We start from the raw sequence: 25,008 nt of genomic DNA on the forward strand, positions 1-25,008 counted from the left end.
CACATAATGTAATCGACCCAGTTAATTTCACATTCTGTCCCTGAAAATCAAGTCAAAGCTACATAATTGGAACTACAGCATCTCTAAACTACCTGCCGTAGGGGACAGGACTAGGAACAATGGCCTCAAGCTGCAATAGAGGAAATGCAGGTAAAGATTAGGAAGAACTTTATGACTACGAAAAGGGTCAAGCATTGAATAGGCTACTGAGAGAAGCCAAGGAATCTCCATTCCTGAAAATGTTCACTAGCAAAGTAGACAGATGCATGGCTGGGCTGTGTCAGTTGGGGAGGATCCTGCCTAATGCAGGGAGGCTGAACTAGATGACCTTGTGAGGTCACTTCTAGCCCAACTTTCCTATGATCCTACTGCCCAGTAGGGAGTAATATATTCATAATTGTCTATAGTCAGCTGAAGAGAGCGTCAATCTAGTGTGTTATATATATTTTTTCGCATTGCTGTGTAAGGCTAGGGACAAAAGTGATCAGAAACTAGTTTAGACCTGTAACACAGCAGAAGTTCAGTGCACTTAAACCGCTTTCAAAATGGCCAAAATTGATTGAAGATAAACCTAGCTGGATGTAGCATCAGACTTAACTGATTTAGGTCAAACTAGTTTATGGCTTGATCCCTGCCAGGTTCAAGCTAATTCACAGTCCCCAAGTATCCCAGGATGCTTTGTAGCCCTGTACTGTGCTGTCTGCTCCAGCAGAGCAGGGTCTGACCCACCCCTCTGTTCCCTAGCTGGAGCACTATCACTCCTCTGGCCGACTGAGGAGGGGGTGGGATCTGGTGCTAGGCCAGGGGGATGGGTTTTCCCCCCACTCCGTCTTCAGCTGGCCTAGAGGCTGAAGGAGGGGGCATGACTGGGGGAATTGTGCCTAGCTCTGGGCAGGCATGGGGGAGTAAAGCCCCCACTACAGGCTTTGGCAGTGATCAGTAGGCTGGGAGGCATGCCTTATTGCCCCTTCCCCATGGCTACTGGTATGGGCCACTGCAGGGGTCTAGCTGCCTTTCCGTTTTCAAAAGTGAGTGTGAGTTCACTTACTTATTGGTTCAATCTATGTAGTTTAGAGAAACCTGCGAAGATTCAGTTGTTTCAGCCTAGGGCTTTTTAATGGTCTGTACTTAGCTTAAGGGGCAAGTAAAGCTTGGAGCATCTTTTAACAAAGGAACTGAAGTTTTTCCTGCATGAAAAGTTGCGGGGAAGGAGAGGATTCTGGGGACAATTGCATGCAGCTCCTGCTTGCTGCGTTGGACTGAATTTAGCTCTAGAGGGAAACTGCAGAACATTTTGATGCAAGTGGGATTTATCACTAGTTATAGGAGGAAAGCATCATCACTTCATGGATTCTTCTGTCCTCCATTCCTGTGGGGGACTGTGACTAGGTCAGAGGTTGTTATAGCCATACCATTGGATTAGACCTTTCAAAACAACTTTGTTGCCTTCAGGAAGGATTACACATGTGAATTTTTGTGCCCATCCCTATTACTTGGGGTAGACCGCAGATACGACTTAGCCCTTAAGTTCTACATCTTTTGGTATCTGAAGTGAAATTCTTGCTTTTTCTTATTTCTGTCTCATTTCCTTTCCTAATGTGGCTTGTACTCAGCAGTTTGTGAATGAGGCAGAACAGAAATATGGCTTCAGTATAATCTCTGTACACTCTCCTGTTGTGACAGTGTTCTTGATTGTATTTCCAGACCAGCTTGGCTCACAGACTAGTGAATCGTGAAGGTTCAGTAACACAGCTTCCTCTCTACACATCTCCTTCCTTGCCCAACATAACATTAGGACTGCCTGCAACTGGCCCTTCCAGCGTAAGTGATGTTTACTGTAGCTTTTTGCTTTGTGGTTATATGGACTCATTCAGAAGCTATATATGTATTGCCAATTGTACATTTCCAGGGGGGATCAGGACAGCAGGATGCTGAGAGACTTGCTATTCCAACCTTACAACAGAGGATCTCTTTATTTCCTGGCACCCACCTTACTCCTTATTTGAGCACTACAACGTTGGAAAGGGATGGGGGAACTGCACACAACCCTCTCCTGCAACACATGGTCTTACTGGAACAACCAACTGCACAAACGCCCTTAGTCACAGGTGAGCACACCAAAGCTGATGTGCAAACACTTTAAGATATTCAGCTCATAAAGCGGGGGGAGGGGGAGCAAATCCTGTTTGATTAAAAATAATAAGGAAGCACCATTTATCTGTCAGATCATGACCATTTCAGCATGTGACTTTGTAGCATTTTTTCACTGATGCAGTAAGCATATACAACACTGGAAAAGGTCTGAGATTGACTAAATTATGTGCCTTGAAGAAGTGGAATGAGCTAACATTACTTATTTTAGCATAATTAAGGTCAACTAGTTTATAAATAACATTTTAAATGTAAATGTTAACACATTCATTATTTTAATAATAGAATCCTAGCCATTTGGAGCAATGGGACAGTGAGAAGATTTTATCTTAGATTTCAGTGAATGACATCTCTATTTTTCACCTAATTAGTTCTTAGTGATAATTACTGAGTGACTGTTAATCTTTTTTTACAATGAAACATATGTTTTCATAATAAAATTCAATAGTAAAAGCTCTGGCTTTTTTATAATTACAGTAAATGTTTTGACTATAACTTAGAACTGTTAAATTTCAAAAGATAATAAACTTGTGGCATTCATTATTAGGATTTAAATCACTACATTAACCCCTTTGACTATGAACCCTGTATTGTATTTTCAAAATTGTCCAGTTGTGGGTGTTTGACTGGACAGGCATATCTGTTCTAAAAAGGATACATTTTTAGGATAATATTCTCTTCTGGGCGGTGTTTAGGTTTTGTTTCCCAAGACATAGCTTAAGTGAGAGGCAAGGGCATTCTCTAAGGCTTAAACTGTAGGCAAAGAGAGAGCTACTTAATTCTGTTAGTCTAACATTGGGGCAGAGGTGCACCTTGTAGACCAGAGGTGGCCAACCTATGACCTGCAATGCTGCACATGGCACAACAGCCTCTGCATAGCAAGCAGCAGATAGGGGTGAGGAGAGGGAAGCAGTAAGCAGAGCAGCAGGTCAGACAGGGGCAGAGTGTCAGAGTGGCACGCAATATGTGTGCAGGACTTAACTTATGGCATGCCTGCCAAAAAACTTGGCCCCCAGTGTTGTAGATTAACTGAATCTATGGACCATATATCAGTGTACCCCACCCTGTCTTCTGGGACTTAATCTATAGACAGAGTGTGGCTTTTATACCTCTGATAATAATTTGCACTGTAGAGTGAAATCCTGAGGGGTGCTGGTCACCAAAGCCTTCTTTTTTCCCTTGGGCAAGTGTATAGCATGCATCAGGGGGTCTCCAGTCTGACTTGATCTTGTGGATGCAGGCTGAACCTTCCCTCTGGCCAGCCATTCAGTGTTTTCTGTTCTCAGAATTGTGCGTTAGGTGGTATACTTACTTTGGTTGAGCAAATTCAGTTCCTCAAGGGATTTTTCAGTTTGGCTCCAAAGCTGTCTGGTTTTGTGAGATATATAATATGGCTCTTCCTTGGTGCCTTGGTAGGTTTCCATTCCCAAATGATAAATCCTCTCAGCCAGGAGGCCAAGGATAAGAAACACTTGTCCTCCTGGTCTGCCACAGCATCGGAAAAAACAATATTAATAAAAGGAACCCTTTAACGTGAAAGACAGGGTAGTCACCTAAAAGTTTACTAGTTCTCTCTGATATGCTTATTTATCCAGGATAATAAAAAGGTCACCAAAGTCAAAAGGGGTGGCATTCCTTCTCTCTTGTTGCTTACAAGCTGTGCTACAAGACGCAACAAGCCAAATGGGGCTTTGGTCCTGTATTAGATTATCTGCATGACTTGCGTCATTCTTATATGTTGCTGACTGAGTATACCAGTCAGGTTCCGGTACTCTTTTCTGGCAGCAGAACTTCTCTGAGTCATTAAGGGGACACAGCTGGTGCCACAGGCAGGCAGTACCTACTTGGTATTGGTCATTTACACTGCAGGACTCCAGCGTTTTGGAATCTCCTTGGTTGTGCTGGTGTCTGAAAGCCATTTATGGTTTTGCTTTTTGCCATGTAGGATTATATAAAGAAAGAGTCGCTTCATCACTCTGCAGTGATTCCCCTGAATTTAAAAGAAAAGGAGGTTAGCAGTGAAATATTCTCCCTGTGGGCTTTGGTTTGAAGTTAGGTCCCATCACTGGTGCAGAATAGTCCAGACTTGTTGGCATTATGGGTGCAATGCTGGAATAAATATGGATTGGATTTCTGGGGAGTGGGGCGTCTCAGCTAAAGAAAGCTCTCTTCTTTGGGTTGGGACTCAGCTGCTGGGTTTTTCTGGTAGTTGGATTGCAATGAAAATCCTGCCAAGGTGCCTAGAATAAATGACTGACGTTGTTCTGTGTGCCTGTAAGATACTTAAATCTAAACATACATATGTTGTTATACTTCCTTAAAGGGGGCTTTCTTAGCCTCAGTTGCCATCAGTCATCCTTCTTCCCACAAGTTAATCAGGGAAGTTTCCTTTGCTTTTCTGTATGAGGCTCCCTAGTATATATGTACCTCCCTGAAAGCCTCATAAGAGGATGACTAAGAAGCTTCCACTATGTGGAAAGTGCTCTTCTAGGAGCTTCATGTATCCATACACAAATTATCTCATCTCCTGCTGTCCAGTTAGGCCGTTGTTAAAGGTGCTGCCCTCAAAGAAATGGAATATGGGAAGTCTGCATAACCCTGAAACTAAAAATACAAAAAATAAGTGAGAGTTTTATCCTTCCCTTGCAGTGGGCAAGGACAACATGATTAAGCTTCCCATAAGAAGAGATCTTAAACTCTTCAAATGTTTTCTGTATATTTGTTTGACTGTCCAATACTTTCTGTAGTTTTTCCTTCAGATTTAAAAGCTTTATTGAGAAAATGTTAGAATTGTATTTTTTACCTAGTTTGGTAGAATTGGAAGACAATATAGGACCCTATATGTGGTAGCTACGTAAGTTCACTATTGCATGGATAGATTTAGGATTTCCTAAAGTGGGGATGTGACACATGGCAGGTGGGGAGGCAAGACATAGCTGGAGCTGCTGGGTTGGCAAGGAACACTGGTTAACCAGGCATGGATCAGGTGCATGAGGTGTGTGTGTCGGGGTGGGGGGTGACCTGCTCCCTGCTCACACTGCTACTACTGTCCCCAGTTGACCTGGAATCAGGGCCCAGTCACTCCTACTGTACAGCTGTGTGGGGTGCTGGACTCAGCCAGGAACAATAGATGCAGCAAGTAATTTCTTCCTTCCAGCCCCTACATACCTTCTTTCCCCCACCACCACCCCAGGTTACCAACTGGTTGGGAGCAGGCAGTGGAAGGAGGGACCTGCACATTGCTACTGTCCCCAGCTAAGCCCTGCTTCCCACACTGTCACTCCCTGCAGTGCAGAACAGGAGGAACTCTGGTTCTCCCCCTATGCCTGCATCAGCACCTGCTTGTGGCCAGTGGGACAGATCTGCAGGTAAGGGCTGGGAAGGGAGCAGGCATTGGAAGGAGGAACCTGCATGCCATTATCCTCTGCTGAAGATACCCTGTAGAGCCACAGCCTGCAGCTGGAACAGGGTAGGAGCTGCTCTGGGGCTTCCTTTGCACACACATCAGCTGGGGACAACAGCGACAAATTGTGGTGTGACTGCATCACCACACTTTTTTGGATCTGGCCCTGCATAGTTATTTTATATTAATGCACGCTAAGACGTGGGTTTAGTTATGCAGCCTACATTAACCCAGAGCAAGTGATTAGGATATTTTACTACAACGCTATGGTAAAAAGAGGCAGAACTGCATGCATGTAACTGCATTATTACAGAGTTGTAAGATTGTAAAGAGTTTTACACAGTTCTTAGATTGTAAAGAATTCTTGATTCAGCAGTGGGGTGAGGAATATTCAAAAGCATTAGTAGTGTTGGCAGACAAGGTTCTTTGGGTGAATCTGATATCTTTTATTAGACCAACTTAAATGGTTGGAAAACAATTTTTAAGCAACTTTTGGGTTTAAAAACCCTTCGTCAAGCTAAGGAAGTTTCAGCAGTTGGTGTATGCTCTTCCTGGATGGAATGGAGAAGGGGGATGAATAGTGGAGAAGTACCTAGGGAGTCAAATGTCAGGCAGGTTATAATGTGTCATAAATCCGATGTCTATATTTAGTCCATGATTTTTAGTATCCAGGAGGTTGATGAAGTGGAGTTTGTAGGTTCGTCTTTGGGAAGCATTTTGTAAGTTTTTCCTTTGAGGTTCATGACAGAGATTGGAGAGAGAGTGGTTTTCTTGTGAGGAATGTGCCCCCACAGGTTATTGGGTATTCCTGTCTTTGACAGATTTTCGGTGTGCATTCATTCTGGTGTGCAATTGCTGTTTGGTCTCTCCTATCTATTTTCCACGAGGGCATTTGGTGCACTGGATGAGATGTATTACATTTCTGGAGGTGCAGTTGTAAGATCCGGGAATGCTGATGGCTCTGTTGTGAGGTGTAGTAGTTGTTGGGGTGGTGGAGATGTGTTGGCAGGTTTTGCATTTCTTGTCATGGCATGGTCTGGATTCATTTGGTGTGTTCTGGGCCTGAGGAAGTTTTGCTTCTGGTGATGAGGTTAGTAAGATTTGGTGCTTGTTTGAAGGCTAGGATGTGTGGCTCTGGGAAGATCTCTTTAAGAATAGATTCTCTTTCTAGTATGGGTTGCAGTTGTTTGAGGATTTTCTGTACAGGAAAATCCTCAAACAATTTTAGTAGTGTTGGCAAGTCTGTGGTATGGAGCGGGGACAGTTCAGTCCATCTCCCCACTCTTGCATCTGACAGGGAGTCTCAGTTCTCCAGATTTGGCAAGTAATATATTCAACATCAATGTCCCTTGACCGTCTGATGGTGTTGGTCCAGGTCGTGTAGCATCTCATCAGCTTTGATTAGTACCAGGGTATCCTGCAGGCTCTCAGGACACTCTCATTACTTGGGTTCCATGCTCTGAGTGCCTAAATGATCAGCATCTGCATCATCAAATGGTAATCCATCTCCCTTAGGACATTGCTCAGTGGTCTGTACTTGAACAGCTTTTGCTCCCAGGAGGCTTCAATCTGTGGCTACCACCAGTTCTTGAAGGGAATTGTTTAATTGATAATGGAGTTGGGTTTTTTTTTTTATTGTCCACCATAATGTTGTCTGGGTACAGCTGGCTGTCTCAGCTTGGGATGGCATGGTTTACAGCTACTGTTCCAGATGATACTGAGATGACCTTCACCAACCAGTTCTGCTTGGTGTTGTGGCAGAGGTGCTGCAGGGAAGAGTACAGCTAAAAGATACAGAAACTACCTATTTGATTCCAAAACAGATCATCTAACTCTGTCTGTCTGGTTGCTGACTACTTACAACTGAATGGGAATACCCTGCAAAGCCCAAAAGAGCAGTCTCTTACCTTTTTTCACTCCACAAAAAACGAACAGAGAACATGTCTTTGCTTGAAGTGTATGCAGCCTTATTCACATTCAAGACACAATTATTCTCACCAAAAGTGACTTTCATTAGAAAGGTTTAACAGACCTGGTTTCCCTTGAGCACCTCAGATGCCACATTTTTTTTTCTGTCAGAACTGAATGGGTATTATGTTTCTAAGTTTCCTAGGTAGAAAATCAAATAAGTAGTGTGAGTACTTCTGTCTGTGAAGTGTTACTCTGAGACAATGCTTCTGTAGCTGCCCAGTGATTTTCTGCAAGGCCTAAAGCAAGGAATTTCATGGCATAAAGACTTATACTGGTGTGAATGATGGAAGTCTACCCATGAGCTTGTTACTGTGATCCTCTTAAAACTTTTTGGACATCAGACTTAACCAAACTTCAGTTGAGCAACCTTAAAAAGAATACAGAGCTTACTATAAAAATAAATGGGTCCTGTGAGAGTAAGTTTTACAGAGGGCTGAGAAATTATACCTTTTTCAGTGGATAGACAGTAGAGAGGAGTCAGGTACAAAACACTTTCAGTGCTAGTCAGTCACTCGAGAGAATTTATCAAGGATGTGAACTATCACATTATTCCAAAGTAGTCCCTTACAAACTTGGACACATGGGTTGTAGAAATTGTTAGGAAGGGCATATAGTTAAAATTGACCCATATCCCACAACCACGTTTTTAGTTAATGGAGTATCTGGGGATAGCCAAAAGATGCCATTCACTTTGGAGATAAATGGAATAACAATAATACAACAAAAACCTGTAGAAAGAATGGCGTGGAGGTTGAATTCCTTCATCTAAAGTGTATATAGTCTTAAGGATGGTATTTCCTGTTAAATGTTCTTTAATTTTATCAGCACTCTTAGCACCCAATAATAGTCCAAGCAAAGAAATCCAGTAAACATATTAAACGGCAGGCAACCTAAACTTGCCAGTTGCCTTGGTTATAAAACATTGCCTCAGTATTCTCGGTATTCAGTATTCCAAGTGTAGGGAATACTGATATAACTTTATTTATTTATCATGGGAAAATGTCTTACTAGATAGTAGTGGGTTATTACACTTGAAGTTGTCATGTTATTTTACACAATAGGTAGGGCAGTAGAAAGCCAGACTTCCCCAATGCCTCCAGTGGCTAACCTGGTGCGAGAAGGCACCCCTCTGACCCTTCCATTGCTTATATTTCTACTGAGGCTGCCAGAAAACATGACGGTGGATACAGGTTGTGATTACACTTGCTTGCTAGGAAGTGATTGAGATGCTTTTATGTTGTGTAAGTAAACTCTTTATGCCTATTTGCCAACTTGATTTTAATTAGTACCAGTGATCAAGGAATGAAAGGCTCTGCATCTCATTACTAATCTCCAGCACTGTTAACTTCCCTGGAAGCTTTAAAAACATGTATCAATGGATTATTGAAAATGTTCTTTTGTCTAATGTTAATTGATTACTTTTGGGTTTTTGTTTTTTTGTTTTTGTTTTTTTTTAAGGGCTTGTACTTCAGCTACAAATGACAAGGTGACTGGTTTTAACAATACCTATATTGTTCTCACCATAAAATTACTTAACAGCCATTTTCTCCCTTCCTTTCTTCTTTCTTTTTTCTTCTCTGCTGTTTTTTCCTTCATATTATCTTCAGACTGGTATCTTTCAGGACTGGGGGCACTGCCCCTCCATGCAGTGGTCAGTGGAGATCGGGTCTCCCCCTCAATTCACAAGCTCCGGCAGCACCGCCCACTGGGGCGCACGCAGTCTGCTCCCCTGCCCCAGAACGCCCAAGCCCTCCAGCAGTTAGTGATCCAGCAGCAGCATCAGCAGTTTCTGGAGAAACACAAACAGCAGTTCCAGCAACAGCAACTGCACATTAACAAGGTAGGTGCGCTGGTTGTAAATTCTTTCTCACTCGTGCAATTTTAATGTATCCTTTAGTCAGCATTCCTATCTAACAGTTTCTTTTGCTACAGTATGTGTGATCTCTAACTGTGTAATCAATTGGTCTTCGTCCTTGTTCAGAATTTGGGAATTGCATGAGAAAGGATGCAGTAGTTTACACACGTCATGTAAGTTAGGGCTGTCCAACTTCCTGGTGGTCAGGGGCTATGTGATGGCTGCATACTAGGTGAGGGGATGCAGCTGCTTGGGTCACTTGCAGTACTAGTGGCCTCCACCTCTCTTGCACACACACAGCTTGGCTTACCCTACCCCACGTGCAGTTTCCTCCCGCTTCTGGCCTCACCCCATTCCTGGCCAGACTTATCTAGGATGACCACTGATGCATCCCCAGAATATAGGCCATCCCCTTGGTGAGGGATGGGGCCACTGGGCCCCTTGGCCAATCACCGGGAAGGGGTGGGGTCACCACAAAAAGGACATCGCCATCCCTTCCTTGCACCACACGTGCAGCATAGCTTAAGCCCCTGTCCCATCACGCATGTAGATTGAGTAGTCCAGCCCCTTCCCACTGTGCCACTTCCTGTCTAGGAGTCGGGGCAGGAAGTGGAAGTTGATGCAGAAGGGGGAATTTGAATCCCCAAGCCACCACTACGTCAAAAGCAAAATGAGGGGAGCAGTGACTGGGCAGGATCCTGTGGGCTGCATGCAGAGCTGACTATGGAGGGGGCAGGGCCCGGGGCAAATCAGCTCATGTGGAGCCCCGCCCCCACCCCAATTCCGCATGCCCTGGATGTGAAGAAGCCATAGGCAGTGACAGCGGCGGGGTAGCGAGCAGCCAGACACGAAGCCGGCAATGGCGCAGAGTAGCCACGGCCACTGTGCCCGACTCTGCAGGGCCCCTTGAAGCGTGGGGCCTGGGGCAGTCACTCCAATTGCACCATGCCCCCCGCCTCCCCTGGGGCTGCGTGTCACCCCCTCACGGGCTACCAGTTGGACAGCCCTGATCTAAGTGAAAAAGTCATGTTTGCAGGTTCTTTGGAAGGAAATAGAATTTATGCTACTAGATTTCCAATCAGATTTTTTAAATCTTGTGTGCCATTGATCCACATCAGTATCTTTGCCAGTATTAGAAAAGAGATCATACAATGCGGTTAAGCAGTATAATATAGAAAAAAGGGGTCATGTGCTTATTAGTGAAAAGAAGTATGGGAAAGTGTGTAGCATAAAGCTAAACGGTAAAATAGAGAGAGAAAGAGATTCCAGTGGTAATGAGCTTAGACATTAGTTGAATTGGAAATATTCAATATTGTATCCTTTTAAAGGACATAAGGGGAGTGAGCTGGGGTGGGGGGGTTGTTTCATTGTTTTATTTTTAAGATTTTCTCACCAGACAAAACCTTCTGAAAGAGAATAATAGCAGTGTGAGCCTGACATAGGAGCCAGAAAATCCTGAATTTTAAACAAGGCTCAGCTCTTTACACTCCTACAAATGCGAGGGCTTGTGAAATACTCAGGGTAAACAGAGCCTCAGCAAACAGTTGCGTGGAAGTGCTGAGGTGCTCCAGCTATTCGCTGTGGCTTTTATTTCAAAGGAACTGTTTGTCCTTAATTCAGCAACCTCCTGCAAATTAAGCAGGTTCCAAACCACTCGGATACAAGTGATCCAGGTTCTACTGTACCATGTTACAGTGCTGACTCTCTCTTGATGGTCTTGGGCATAGCATTGAATTTCTCTGTCTCCCCTAATCTATCTGAATATGGGTTCATACCGTACCACCCCTGCACAGAGGCATTTTTGGGCATGAAATAGGTAAAATTCATAAGGTGCATTAAATATGAAAATGTACTATCAAAATAAACATTATCTTGCTTTTCGGGAGTAGCCTGAAAAACAGCAAATAAATAAATATATGTTGCACAAAGCCATAGGCAACTGGTGCCTCTTGAATCTGGGGGGGCACCTGCAGAAGCCGGCGTTGCCTCTGGCAGTGGGGATGGGGCTGGCGAGCACCCACAGAAGCCGCTGGCAGCGTCAGCGGCAGGGATGGGGCTGGCGAGCTCCCACAGAAGCCGCCGGCAGCCTCAGCAGCAGGGATGAGGCCGGCAAGCACCCGCAGAAGCCGCCAGCGTTGGGGATGGCCCTGTCAGGGGGGCACATGCCGCCCTGGGCCCTCCCTACCAGTCGCCTATGCACAAAGCAGTTCATTAATACAGGCATTCCATTCTCTTTCCAGTCAAAATATTCTGTCTGTATATAGATAGATATATCTATAATACATCTCTATAATAAAGAAATTTTTGAAACTGTTGTGCAGGTATGTTGCTAAATACCTATCATAACAATTTATCAACATTTATAATTTTGGTTCTCTTCTGACCTTCCTAGCTTGTATTAGGTCTTTTAAAAAATATAAAGCTGTTTTTCTTAAGTTCTGGTTTGAGTTACTTGAAGTACAGAGACCTAGATCCACATGTGTGCATCCATGTGCACGTTCCACACACACCCACACCCACTCACCCACGAAACACTGACAGTGAGTTTCAAACCAAAAGAAAAATTGGATTGCGAGTTTGCTTTTCAGATTTCTGTGGTTTCATTTATGGTAGATGTTTCTCCAAATATTTTCACTGTTATGAGAAAACATAACTCTTAGGAGCTGGATTCGCCTGATTGTGTGGTGGCCCATAAAAAAATCTTTCCAGTAAGAAAGAGAGAAACAATTTAAAGCAAGAAAAAAAACTAAACACTTTGTTTATAGAATAGACCTAAGATGAGATGATTTACACAAGCCGCTGACGTCAATCTTGTACTTCTGGATTCTTGCCACCATGCAATGCATGTGCCAGCCCTGGACTTCATTCAGCCTAGCAAACTGATGTGGCATGGAGCTCCTGTTACCCTGGAGATTTCCCTTACCTCACTCCAAACATGCTTTGTATAGTGAAGTTTAAAATCGGGATTGTTAGAAGTAGGCAAGTAGGTACAGTTTCTGTATGAGAAAATAAATTGCAGTTCAGTGGCTTGTTTGTGTAGTTCTTAAAACATTCCATGTGACGTACCTACTGAACTCATTCAGACTTTCATTTAGACCTCCCAGGAGTTTGAACTACAGATGTGATTTTTAAGCAGACTTATGCTTCTTTCAGTAGCCTGAAAATGGTGTTACTCCTATGGAAGACAGACAATGAAGTGTAAATAAACTAAATGAATAGGAACATTGTGTTTCATGTGTTAAATCAATGTGAAAATAATATAGCAACTAACTCTGAATATGTTTGCATACGTGTAGCAAATTTAGCCCACAAGATAACATCCAACTATTGACAGAGATTTTTTTCTCAGAACACAGGTATTTTAGAACCTTTCTGCACAGAATAGGTACATAATCAGAAATAATGTAATGGATTCCTGTTGTTTAATTATAAACAGAGCTGTTAGTATTGTCCTTTCTTACGTTTACATGACACTTTGTTATAAGTCTTTGTTTTCAATGGTTTATAATTTTGTCAAACGTTATTCACTCCATCTGAAATGTTTGATGTCAAGCGTCTGCATCTGCCTTTTTTGGAAAACTGAACATGTAACAGTTTGGCCATTTCTGAAGTGCTAAGGAGTTTTTGTTTTGTTTTGCCTTGCTTTGCCTGCCTTTGTTTTTGGCCTATATTAAAATATTCTGATTATCTTTACTTTGAAAATTTCGAGCTTTTCCACACTTTGAAGCAGGGGCTTGAAGTTTAGCTAGATTTCATTTGTCAGGAATGTTTTGTTTTGTTTTGTATTTTCTTTTCTCCTTTTACCATTCTCAGGTTTTGGGGGAAAAAATGCAGTTTGCATACGTTTAATGGCGAGTTTATCAGATAACATTTCCAAATATTCTGTTGTCTTTGAGCCTGCTCAGTCATCTATGGCACCTAGTTGACCAGGCTGCAGAAACACAACCCCTACAAAGTGTTTGAGGATGCTGCAGTCTAGGAATACATGGGCAACATCAGCTGACCAGGATGGGGCTAGGAACCAGAACTGAGAATAGGAAGATTGTCTTTAAAAATACTCCTGCCAATGATTAGGCAAGAAGCCATCAGACTGAACTACAGAGAGGATTGAAGTCATAGTGGGAGAGGGAAAGTAGTAAATTGGGAGCCAGGGACCAGTTAAGAAAGCAGGTGGCAGTGGTTGGGGAACTGGAACCAGTGGCTGGGGATAAAGTAACGAGATTGAACAAGGAGTTGGGGAAGACTGAGATGGGCTGGACAAGAAGATTGGGTCTTGGAAACAGGCTGGGAGGAGAGGAAGAACATCTGACAGGGAATTAGAGAGTGACAAGAAAACTGGGACTGAAGGAAGCAAGATACCAGTGAAGGAGGAAGATTCTGATTTGATGAGGACTTTGGGGAGGAAGAGTAGGACTAAGAGAGAGGCAGTTGTAGGGAGGTGATGGATCAGATAAGGAGCTGAGAAGTAGGAACTGAAGCTGGCTGGGTAAGGAGATTGGACCTGAAGGTAGGTTGGGGAGAAGTTTAGGACTCTTACAGCTAGTCTGGAAGGGGAGACAATGGGCTATTCCTCCACTCCATACTACTACTGTTATTTCCCCACTACCTCAAATAGCAGGTGTCTTGAAGGCCCCTGGCAGATGTTACACTCAAGATGCGACTAATCAGTTAAGTAGTAACCTATCTGCATGCTAATGCAATTAATGGTGTGCTAAAACAAGGAATAAGCCATAAGGTTATTACACAAAATATGTGAAATGACTGGCTTGTTCCCACCATGCTTTACATTGCATGTGTGGCTAGGCATCAGCTAATTCGGGCTTCCAACCTCAGGAATGCCTGAGAGCCCTTAACAATATGTGCTCCTAAGGCATGGAGCGCAGATCAGCTGACCGATTGGGGCTCTCGGCCTCTAGAACACATCAAATCCTTGAGCTTGCTGCATCCTAGAGGCTGGGAGCCCTTGACTCTGATACTTTTCCAAGGGTGGGAGCATGGATCAGCTGACTGGCTTCCGACTTGCTGGTGGGGGGGAAGCTTGGGATCGTGATTATGATCCTAGGCTCCCCCTGCACCAGCAGTATGGCACAATGGGATCTGATACCCAATCCCACAGTGATGCCTCCTGCTATGCATGTGTAGCATAGCAAGAAGCCCTGTTGTTAGGTTAGCACGTCAGATCCTGTGGTGCCTTTAACTGAAAGTCATCCAGGGGCCCAAGGTACGGACATTCCAGTGCTAAACCTTGTAAATGTTAAGGGCTAGAAAATTACTCCTATACGTCCCCCAAAGTTAACGACACTGTTAAGGTTGTAAGGTAAAGCAAACCCTCCAAAACTGAAGTTGTGCGGGTCGCCTTTCTTCTGGCTTTTCTTCCTTTTGAGTTTTCAGCGTTGAAACTTCAATAATGTTCTAGTTCATGTATAATAACTGTATACAGTGATTCTCAGTGTTGTTTCATCTTCCTAAATAATCATTTGTTAAGTTCTTCAGAAACTGAGGTTTCTTTTTAGGTGCCAATTCGAGTCTTCTGTGCATGAGGTGTATGAGCAGTGATTGTCTGTGGTTCCCTATTTTCCTCTGAAATAAAACCATGAAAAAATATTTTGGCTTTGGCATCTCTGGAATAAGAAAAAATAGTAAGCTCCATGATGCAGTATTTTCTTAGCAGAGATTACTTATTTTTAATTAAAATAATATTGTTTTAACAGACTAAGAATGAAAGCAGAAGTAGTTTGAGAAAATATAAACGTAAGGTTCATGTAAAAATTATGAATAATCTTGGAACAAGTGGACATAGAGAGAGTGTTTTGTTGTGAGACCATTGGGTCTATAATTTGCAGAAGCCTTAACAGAAATGATTTATCTTCAGCCTACTCCTGAACTATGCTTTCTGGTAAACCAGTGCCTGAACGTTTAAGGTCAGACTTAGATGTTCTTTTGTTCAGCAGAAAAGTTTTTTTCTGATAAGTTGTGTAAACAGTAGTCAGACGGTGACTGAAGTAATATTACGTACACAAAATTAAGATTAAAAGGTGTTGCAGTGGCTATGATGTAGCAATGACCAGTCTTTTTATTAACCAACTGGAAAGTTGCAGAGGCAAACAACCTTGGAATTTCCTGGGTTTTGGAATGTTTTAACTATGCAGCCTTCATGGTCTCCTAAGGAAGTTGTTTTTATGAATAATATGTCATTTATAATATTCTAAACAGAATATAGGCCATACTGACAGTGTTCAGTCAGTTATAAAACAGGGAGATTTTTTGCCAAATTATTTAACTTTTTACTTACCTTTGACACTCAACGATTCAAGAATATTCTTCACTCCTTTCCTTTCTTAGTTTGATACGGTATCAAAACCCCTTTATCATCTATGTGGAATTTCAGAGACCTAGGTAGCTTGAAAAGTTAAACACAGCTTTGTGTGAAGTAATCCCTGAAGAAGGTATTTTTTTGAAAACTCATTCCTTATTTCTGTTATGTTCGCGCATTCAGTTAAATTTGAAATGCAATTCAACCAGATGTGAGATGTCTGAAATTCATATCTGTGTCTCTTATTTCATAAATAATATAGAGTTGTTTTTCCTGTATCCATTGTCTCGCATGCTGATTGTTGCCAAGGATTTGGGGATGTTTAAATACATTCCTGATATAATCAACTACATAATCTTTCCAAGTCTCATAAAGCTGGTAGGAAAGGATATAATGAGTTTAGTTTCTGATAAGCTCCAGCAAGTTTTGTCTCTCTTTCCCCTCCACCTCCCCTTTGTGAGCCATCACAGTTGCGTTATTCTTCCTCTTCCAAGCAGAGGTTCCTGTCACTTCTTGCTTAGGCTTACTTTGTCCTGCCAGCAGGTGTTGCTATTCAGAAAACTGCCTGTCCCCCTAACTTGAGACGAAATGAAGATGGAAGTGGTAATCCATGCTAATTTGCAACAATCACATGGAAGACTGAGTTTCTTCTACATCCCTCTGACAAAACAGAGCCTTATACTGCCCAAGCAAGACAACTGAAGAACGTGTGTGCACCAACTCCTCTTCCTCCTCGCTCATTCTTTATCATTCTCTAGTTCTAGAATTGTATCTTAAAAGACAGCCTGCTCTTTCTGCAAGGGCTAGATCACAGGCTGGAGAGAGCAGCAAAGCTGTATCGGTGGAAGCAATAGAGGCTTCTCAGCTATCAAGCTGGGTGGCTCAGGAGCCTGAGATACGTGTTATCATTTTTGAGAGTGTTAATTGAAATCTTCAAAATGAAGACTGTCACACACACAAGCTAAGAAAGCAGCACCCCGCTAGCGTAATAAGAAGAGCGGGGAGGAAGAAGAAACATAGTTACACACGTGTATACCATGAACAAAGCTTTTCCCCAAAGTTTTCAAGTTTTGTAAATCAAACTACCAAAAAAAAGGGGTGGGGGAAAGTTTGGTTTTGTTTTTTTAAAAAAGGGTATTAGGCATCACTCAAAAAATGAGAGCCTTCCCATAACTTTACATTGCTCTCCTTCATATTTGGTTGTCCCTCTTCCTTCTGGACCTCTTAATAGGCAGTGAGGACAACACTGCAAATCACGTAGCACCAGGAACACCTTTTCCTTAGACCTTTTTTGCAGGTATGTTCATTCAAGACTTGCTTTGCTAGGAAATTGTGCAGGCTAGTTTTGCCCAGTGGTGGTTCTGCCCAGCTGCCTGGCAGTATCCAAGCTCCATTTCTGCACAGCATCTAGGCCTTGCTGGAGACATTTTTCTTCAGGATTTTTCATTGTCCCACAAATAAACTTGTCCGTGTTACCAGTCGTGCCTGTACTTTGTGATCCTGTGGATCAGCTTCCACCCTGAGTAATACCTGCTTCTTGCCTCTCACCAGTATGTTGCCATCTCTGGCCAGTCTACAACAAGGAAGTCATAGATGGCTCACTGGTAGCCATTTATATGGAATATTACCTATCCATTTTTCCAGATCTTTCAACTACTCAAGTAGCTGGACTGCTTTGTTTTCAGAGGAGCTTCTTTAAGTTTGGTTTACCTCTGTCAGATTTGTGTAGTTCTGTTTCAGTTGCCCCAAAAAAGACTTTACAAATTGTATTTCTTGTAGTCAGTGAGCAGAACAGCTGTGAAGAGGGTCCAGAGGCAAGCAGTGTAGATGCTAGGTGGACTGGAAAACAAGCAGTGTGAGAGAAGGTTGAAGGGACTGGCTATGTTTATCTTGGAGGGAAGGAGATTTCTGGAGGTAGGAGGAGCACGTTAATAGTTTTCAAATATTTCAAAGGCTGCCATAAAGAAGATGGAGAAATCTTGTTCTCCCTTGCCACAGAAAGTAGGATATGTGGCATAAGATGTCCTGCAGCAAAGCAGATTAGGTGAAATCTCTGAAACTCCTTAGTTAAATCAGCAGAACAATAGAAAAGCTGCTTAAGGAAGCTGTGAAATCTTTCCTGGAGGCTTCAAGTAGAGGTTGAGTGGTAGGTGTCTGTCTGGGATGGTTTAGGAATAGTGAAATATCTGTGCAGGGGATTGAACTAGGTGATCTTTAAGGTCTCTTCCAATCCTGTGATTCTGTGAACTCAGGTATTTTTCCTTCAGGGACTCCAGTTTGTATGACAGTGACCAGGTAGCAGTAGGTATACCATGATTATGTTAGATCACCACACCCTTCAAACTATAATTTGTTGGTAGAATTTACAGACTCAGGAGCCAGGTTATCTATTGTACTGCCAAGCTAGTTCTTTCTCTACTCTTATGTTTCATGCTGGTTTTGGTTGCCATTCAAATGGAAGTTGAATTGAGCCATGACATGGCTCCTGTGGCATACTTATACTTCCAGGCTGGAAGTGAAAGTTAATAAAGCTTTGTTTGCTGTCATTTTCTCGCATACAATACAGCCCCAAATAAAACATGCTTTGCTTTTGAAACGCAGAATGGTCAAAAAATGTCCAGAATTATGGCTGTGTGGACAGTGACAGCTTAATCCTCAGCTGATTCACCCTCCCTTTCCTGTGTAACTAAAGCTGAATCTCTAGCTGCTGCAGAAGACTGATCTCCATAGGTGGATCGATGATTTTGAAAAGAGCTGAAGAGTCTGAGCTAAAGAGACTGTGAAACAGAGACACCAGGAGCAGCTAGTGGACAACAGAATTGCCCTTTAGTAGAGCTGATCATTAATACCTGTAGAGTTGAGAACAATGAGCCATTAAGTCAACAGCTGTTGCACTGTGGAGCTGGAAGCAAATTGGGGTACTTCTATCCCAGGCAGAAATTCAGTTTCCCCACTTAATATATGCATCCTGATTTTTGAGGGCGTGGGGGAAAGGTGTGTGTTGTGTGCAAGAAAAAATGGTACTTGTGTTTGTTTGCAATAGTATATATTCTGTACTGGGTGCTTACCAAGCTGTTATTAAGGATAGTCTTCACTCTGTAGCATTCGCAACATGTGGTTCTTAATGATCAAAACAACTTTCACTCAAACTAAGGAGCAGCTTGTAACAAATGATGTTTAGATAAAGAAAAGGAAACCTCAGGTACAGAAGAAAAATGAATAGTATGGGGAGTGCCACGGATTCTTATGCATCAGTTCAGTGTCCTTGAACTTCTTGGGTTGGGAGAAACTTGTATTCCTGGATCCTCAGACTCCCAGACTTGCATCACTTTGAGGCTCTTTCCTTGAACCTGAGGGGTTTTCCCTTCTGAAGCATAAATATTTAGAAGAGTGTCTTGATTTTTTGGGACTCAAGACATCTGGGCTTTTCAGAGCTTGGGAAAACTCAATCTTCATAGCACTCCTGAAAAGACAAGAATCCTATTTTGTCTTATGGCCAGAGAAATGCTGCAAACTTCCTGGAGGTCCAGGCTACTCAGGATCCTTGTAGCTGTGTCCTTTCGTTTCCAGACTTTTTTGCAGCACCTTCACTTTTCCCAGTTACTTAAGGATATGTTACTAAGGAGACACTGTCATGTGAATAATGGAATGAGTGAGGACTCACCCAAATATCACCAACTTTTGCACTAAATTCTAGTAGGAGGGGAAACTCTGTCATATTTTCTCTAACCAAACAATCCCCCTAAGATGGAGAATTCTTGAGACTCTTGCATTGGAATCTGACTTTGCTGTAGATCCTCATTTCCATCTTCATGCGTTGTAACTAAGTAGATAAAGTTCCTGTCTGGCAATGGTTAATCTTTCTGGAATGTTTATTGATCACAATGTAGTTTATCTTCTCCACTTGGGAAACTAGCTGTCTGGTTAAGAAGCTGGCACCTCTGAGCAGAGCCATCTGCTGGCAGTACAGGGTAAAGCTAGAAAGAGAAATTTTAGTAAAAGAAGGGGGCTTTTTTGCTTGGAAGATGAGGAAGAATAACTAAGTTGTAATGGATCGCAGAGTAGAGGATGTCTGCTGCAGAGAAGGAAATATTCAGAATGTGCAAGTACTTTTACCATTTCTGGCATCACTGTAAATGTTTTAAATACTAAGTCTGTAGTTTAATCTTGTATTTAATCTCTCATACTGTGCCGCATTAGTTACTTAAATTAAAACCAAAAAGCTGGCACTGGTGAATTGCTCAGATTGCAAGGTCAAGCGCTCATGTCAGGAAATTTCAAAATATGAAACAGCTTCAAGAATGTTAATTTGGCCAACTTGCACATTCTCCTTACTTTCTGAAATCTGCTAATGACAAAGCACAGTACATTAAATTTTCCCATTTAAAAAGGAGCAGAGGAAACAGTACTGAGTATAGACAGAATGTAGTGAGACAAAGCCTGTGTTGCAAAAGTAGCCTTAACTTCTGTAAAACTTGTCATTGGGCACTTGATCTCTCAGTCTTTACTGCTATAGCTTCTCCACATATATTCTTTGCATGTAATGCCTTACACACTTGAGTTTAGTGGGGGATAATTTAAAATCAGGAGGGAATTATTGTGAAATGATTTTCAATTCCACCAGTGTTCAAAATGGGTATTACAAGTTCTTTTCTCAGCAGCTCTTCATCCTGTTATCTGCTTCATGTGATCCAGGAATCATACCCTTGTCAGAGCACAGACTTGGAAGATGTATCTTTTCATAAGTGTGTGCTGGTAGGCAGGATGCAGCCCTTCCTCAGAGGGCATTTTCATCTTCAAGTCAAGGATTTCAAAGCAGCTGAACTTCAGTAGTTCTGAAAATTCTGGAAACCCATAGCCACTGGGGTCTGCACCTTGATTACAGTTGTCTCAGTTATTTTCTTATTGCTGCAGTCCCTGCTCTGACTCTCGCAGACACCCTGTAGATGTTAATCCTACCTATTTTTTTAGGGTAAAATGGTTGTTTTCATTTTTGAACTGTCATCCTTCTAAAACAGCACTTATGTCGTCTCCAACTTCTGTATAAGCATGGTATATATTTTTGTTATGATTTACTTATATTTTATACCAAGATTTTCATAACAAGCAAAGAAAGCCTATTTCTTACTGGAAACTAAGTTCCACGAGTGACTGGCGCCTCCTGAATCTTGGGGGGGGCACCTGCCGAAGCTGCTGATGGCAGTGGCCCTGTTGGGGGGGCACCAGCCCTGTTAACATCAGTGTTGGCCATCAGGGGGTCACCAGCCCTGTCAGAGAGGGCCTGTGCACCCCCTACCAGTCGCCTATGCTAAGTTCTTGCCAATTTTCAAAATTCAGCCATTTTTTTCCTGCACCTGTCAAACAGATGTAATTTAAGCTCTTTAATACAGGGATATGGAGTTGTTTTACCTTTGTTTGGTTTTGTTGCAAGCTAAAACAAATCAAATTACTGCTAGGCAGTTATCAAGTAGGGCAGATTTCATCTTAGACTGTGAATGCTTCAGAAAGTTATGAGTCTGTGTGAACTATAGTGAAAATTTGTCATTACCTTTACTCTTGAAGGCATGTCTGGTGCCTACTCTAATAAAGCTGACATGTTACAAAAGCTCGCACAGGCTTAGGAACAGAAGCAGAGAAGAATATGTGACAATTGAAGGAAGTAAATTCACACACATCGTATAGGGTTAGGTCATTATGAATATTCCACTTGTTGACATTTGATTATTTTGGGGTTGTAAATACAAGTCACAGAATACCCTCAGCTCTCCCAGAACAGTTAAAAGTGTTCAGATTTTGAGCTTCATTGGGAACCGCTAGGAAAACATCTAATTTCATATTTTTGACATATTCTATATGGGTATGTCGAAAAGAGGCTGGACTAACAGGGAGGTGGGAGAAGAGAAGAAGTTTATCCCTCAAGCTTCTGGGGTTTTACTGCCAAAAGTTTTCATTCCTTGCCAGTCTTGAAAGAAGTGGAGCAGCTCTGCTGAGTGCATAGACTACAGAGGCCTATGATTTCTAAAGAGAAAAAGTCAAATAGAAAATAAGAACATCATTACTTAGCGCATGAATTTTCCCTGGTATAGAAAATAATAGCTACGCCACTTTGAAATCTCGTTGAATTCAAATTGCATATTTGTTTTTAATCTAGTTTGTAAGAATATTATGCTAGATCCTCTGTTTATTTTGTTTTCATTAGCTGATTCTACAAGAAAAATATCAGCTTTAAGCCTATGCGTTACACTTTATTTATCAGTTAACCTCTGGGATGTTTTCAGATGATACCAAAACCTACCGAGCCAACCCGTCAGCATGAAAGCCACCCTGAGGAGACAGAAGAAGAATTACGAGAACACCAAGCACTTTTGGAGGAGCCATACAGTGACAGAATTTCGAGTCAAAAGGAAGTGCAAGGGTTGGCTAATATGGTACAGGTGAAACAAGAACCCATTGAGAGTGATGAAGAGGAAACAGAGCCACAACAGGAGCTAGAGCCTGGCCAGAGGCAAGCTGAACAGGAGCTGCTGTTCCGCCAGGTATGAGATTACAGGAGTCAAAATATGTATGTGGTAAGCCAGCTCTCAAAATATAGCAAGGCAGATTGATGGAGAACAGTTAGCAAGTTTGTGTTGCTGCCATGTGTTCTATATATAGCGAAAGTAGAAAGAGGTGAAGTATTGGGGATAACTTTGGCAGTAGCGAAACAAAAATTAATCCCAGTAAAATTGAAATGGCTAGAATGGCAGCATATGTCAGTGGGGCTAAACTGGGAGTTAGAGAGATGGACAGATTTACCTTCTTTTGATTGCAGAAGGACTGGTGCTGACCTTTTCCCCTCTTTTATACTTGCCAGACTATCCCCTGCCGTATATAGGGTTCAGCAGGGTGAGAAAGTCCTGCAGCACAAACTTGGCATGCTAGATCCAGCAGCCAGGTGGTCAGAGTTGCTGGGTCCCACTCTAAATGGGACAGTAGCAGTGGGCCAAGGAATGAATCTTATGGTACAGTCTATTTTTGGGACTAAGCAAGTCAGTATTCCTGTGAGAGCAGTTCTATGAGTGCAGCATCATTTTGCTGCATGCAGTGTAACTTGGCAATATATTAAACAACATGCTTTAATCCATAGAAAATTTTTACCATTTAAAAGAAGGGAATTATTTGTGAGGCACAGAAAATTTATAACTTTGGATACATCTATATGTGACACTATATCACTGTAATGACACGCTACAGCAGTGTAGCATCCATTGATGTATACACATGACCAGTCGCTATTTCACCATAGCGGGGCACACCCACATTATAGTGCACCACTGTAGAGAAGTAGCTTCTAAAAATAACCATGTGCTACATGTATGTAGGGCGCTCAGTAACAATGCCACCATCAAGCAACGTGTAGATGCACCCTTTTAGTAGTAAACATATTTGAAGTTCCTGTTATGCAACAACACACAAAATTTTGACCGTATCTCAAATGTGTGTTAATTGAATATTACCCAATTGGCAGAGTCATCAATGGTAAATAATTCTAGTCATTGTCATTCATAGATCTGGTGAGAAGATAGACAAGTCAGGGTTCAATTACATAGCTGTAAACTGAGCTACATTAGAAGAAGACATAAGGACAGCAGTAGATTTTTGTGTATGGTCCCTGCTAATAACAGCCCTTAAACGCAATGACTATAGAATTACATTCTCTTGTATGAGGGCAAGAAAGAAAACACATCAAAGCAAGGCAGGTAAATTAGCAGTTGATCTAGTGTCCGCCTGAAACAACAACGGTTATTTTTTTTTTTTCATTGACTTGCTTGGGCTTTGACTAGAACCCCCTGAAGCACCCAGGTAGTGTGTTCCAAATTGGTGAATCCACACTGCTGAGGGAAATAGTCTTCTTACCTGTAATTGCAGCATGATGCAACCTTTGGAAATGCTTCACTGTCCCTTGGGGTTCATGTGGAGCACTCTGCACCAAGAGAAGTTTGCTGGGCATTGTATTTAGTTCATTTGCCAAAGTTTCATAACACAAGAAAGGTTGATTTGCCTTGAGGAAAAGAGTGTTAGGTCAAAGCTGTATCCTTCAGAGGTTCTTTAGTGATTTATACACAGAACAGGGTCTGTGCCATTCCATTCCATTGACTGAAAGGTGGACCTAGGTTTAGGCAAGAAAAAAAAGATTAGTTCTAATTCTCATGCCCCTGCCAACTACAGATGATTCAGAACCACCTTCTTTACCCATAAACCACCAATATACAACCTGTCCACTAGATCAGGGAGCAGTTATGCTTCAGGAGTGGCAGGCCAAAATTATCAAGCTCAATCTGAAGCAGACTAGCAGTCATGCCTGACCAATCTTATTACCTTCTATAATGAGATGACTAGCTCTGTGGATGTGGGAAGAGCAGTGGATGTGATGTACCTTGACATTAGCAAGGCTTATGATGCTGTCTCCCACAGCGTTCTAGCAAGCAAGCTAAGGAAGTACAGGTTGTATGAATGAACTGTAAAGTGGATAGAAAACTGACAGAATCATTGGGCTCAAAGGATAGTAATCAATGGCTCAATATCTAGTTGGCAGCTTGTATCACATAGAGTGACCCGAGGGTCTGTCCTTGAGCCCGTCTTGTTCAGTATCTTCATCAATGATCTGGAAGATGAGCTAGAGTGCATCCGCAGCAAGTTTGCGGATGACGCCAAGCTTGGGAGAGTAGTAGATACACTGGAGGATAGGGCTAGGATTCAGAGAAACCGCAACAAATTGGAGGATTGGACCAAAAGAAATCTCCTGAGGTTCAGTAAGGACCAGTGTAAAGTCCTGTACTTAGAACAGAACAGTCCCATGCGGTATACAGGCTGGGGGCTGACTGGCTAAGCAACAGCTCTGCAGAAAAGGACCTGGGATTTACAGTGGATAATAAGCTGAATATGAGCCAACAGTGTGTCCTTGTTGTGAAGAAGGCTAATGGCATACTGGGCTCCATTACTAGAAGCGTTGCCAGCAGATGGACAAAAATGATTGTTCCCCTCTATTCAGCACTGGTGAGGCTATGTGTGGCATACAGTGTCTAGTTTTGGACCCGCACTACATAGTTTCATAGTTAGTAGGGTTGGAAGGGACCCAAGCAGATCATCAAGTCCGACCCCCTGCCATGGCAGGAAAGAGTACTGGGGTCAAACGACCCCAGCAAGGTGATTGTCTAGCCTTATCTTAAAGACCCCCAGGGTAGGAGCCAGCACCACTTTGCTTGGAAGTTGGTTCCAGATCGTAGCTGCCCTGACAGTGAAGTAGTGCCTCCTGATGGTGGCAAAACGTAAAGG

At 42.4% G+C, this 25,008-nt stretch overlaps 1 protein-coding gene and 1 pseudogene across 13 annotated transcripts in view; one reads left to right on the forward strand and one right to left on the reverse strand.

Annotated features, from left to right (window-relative positions):
• Positions 1-25,008, forward strand: part of HDAC4 (histone deacetylase 4) — a 423,758-nt gene that overhangs the window by 303,080 nt on the left and 95,670 nt on the right. For 10 of the 13 annotated variants that reach the window (XM_090044959.1, XM_090044956.1, XM_090044961.1 and 7 more), the window contains 4 exons: positions 1,705-1,821; positions 1,910-2,108; positions 9,133-9,365; positions 21,972-22,229. In XM_090044959.1, coding sequence (XP_089901085.1) covers positions 1,705-1,821; positions 1,910-2,108; positions 9,133-9,365; positions 21,972-22,229 — 807 coding nt within the window. The remainder of the gene's footprint in view (positions 1-1,704; positions 1,822-1,909; positions 2,109-9,132; positions 9,366-21,971; positions 22,230-25,008) is intronic. The other 3 variants (XM_090044962.1, XM_090044963.1, XM_090044969.1) reach the window with 1 other exon arrangement.
• Positions 6,155-7,780, reverse strand: LOC149867201 (uncharacterized; annotated as a pseudogene).

This window comes from Crocodylus siamensis, chromosome 4 (genome assembly GCF_052110815.1).
Source record: "Crocodylus siamensis isolate JL-2025a chromosome 4, ASM5211081v1, whole genome shotgun sequence".
Taxonomy (NCBI): domain Eukaryota; kingdom Metazoa; phylum Chordata; order Crocodylia; family Crocodylidae; genus Crocodylus; species Crocodylus siamensis.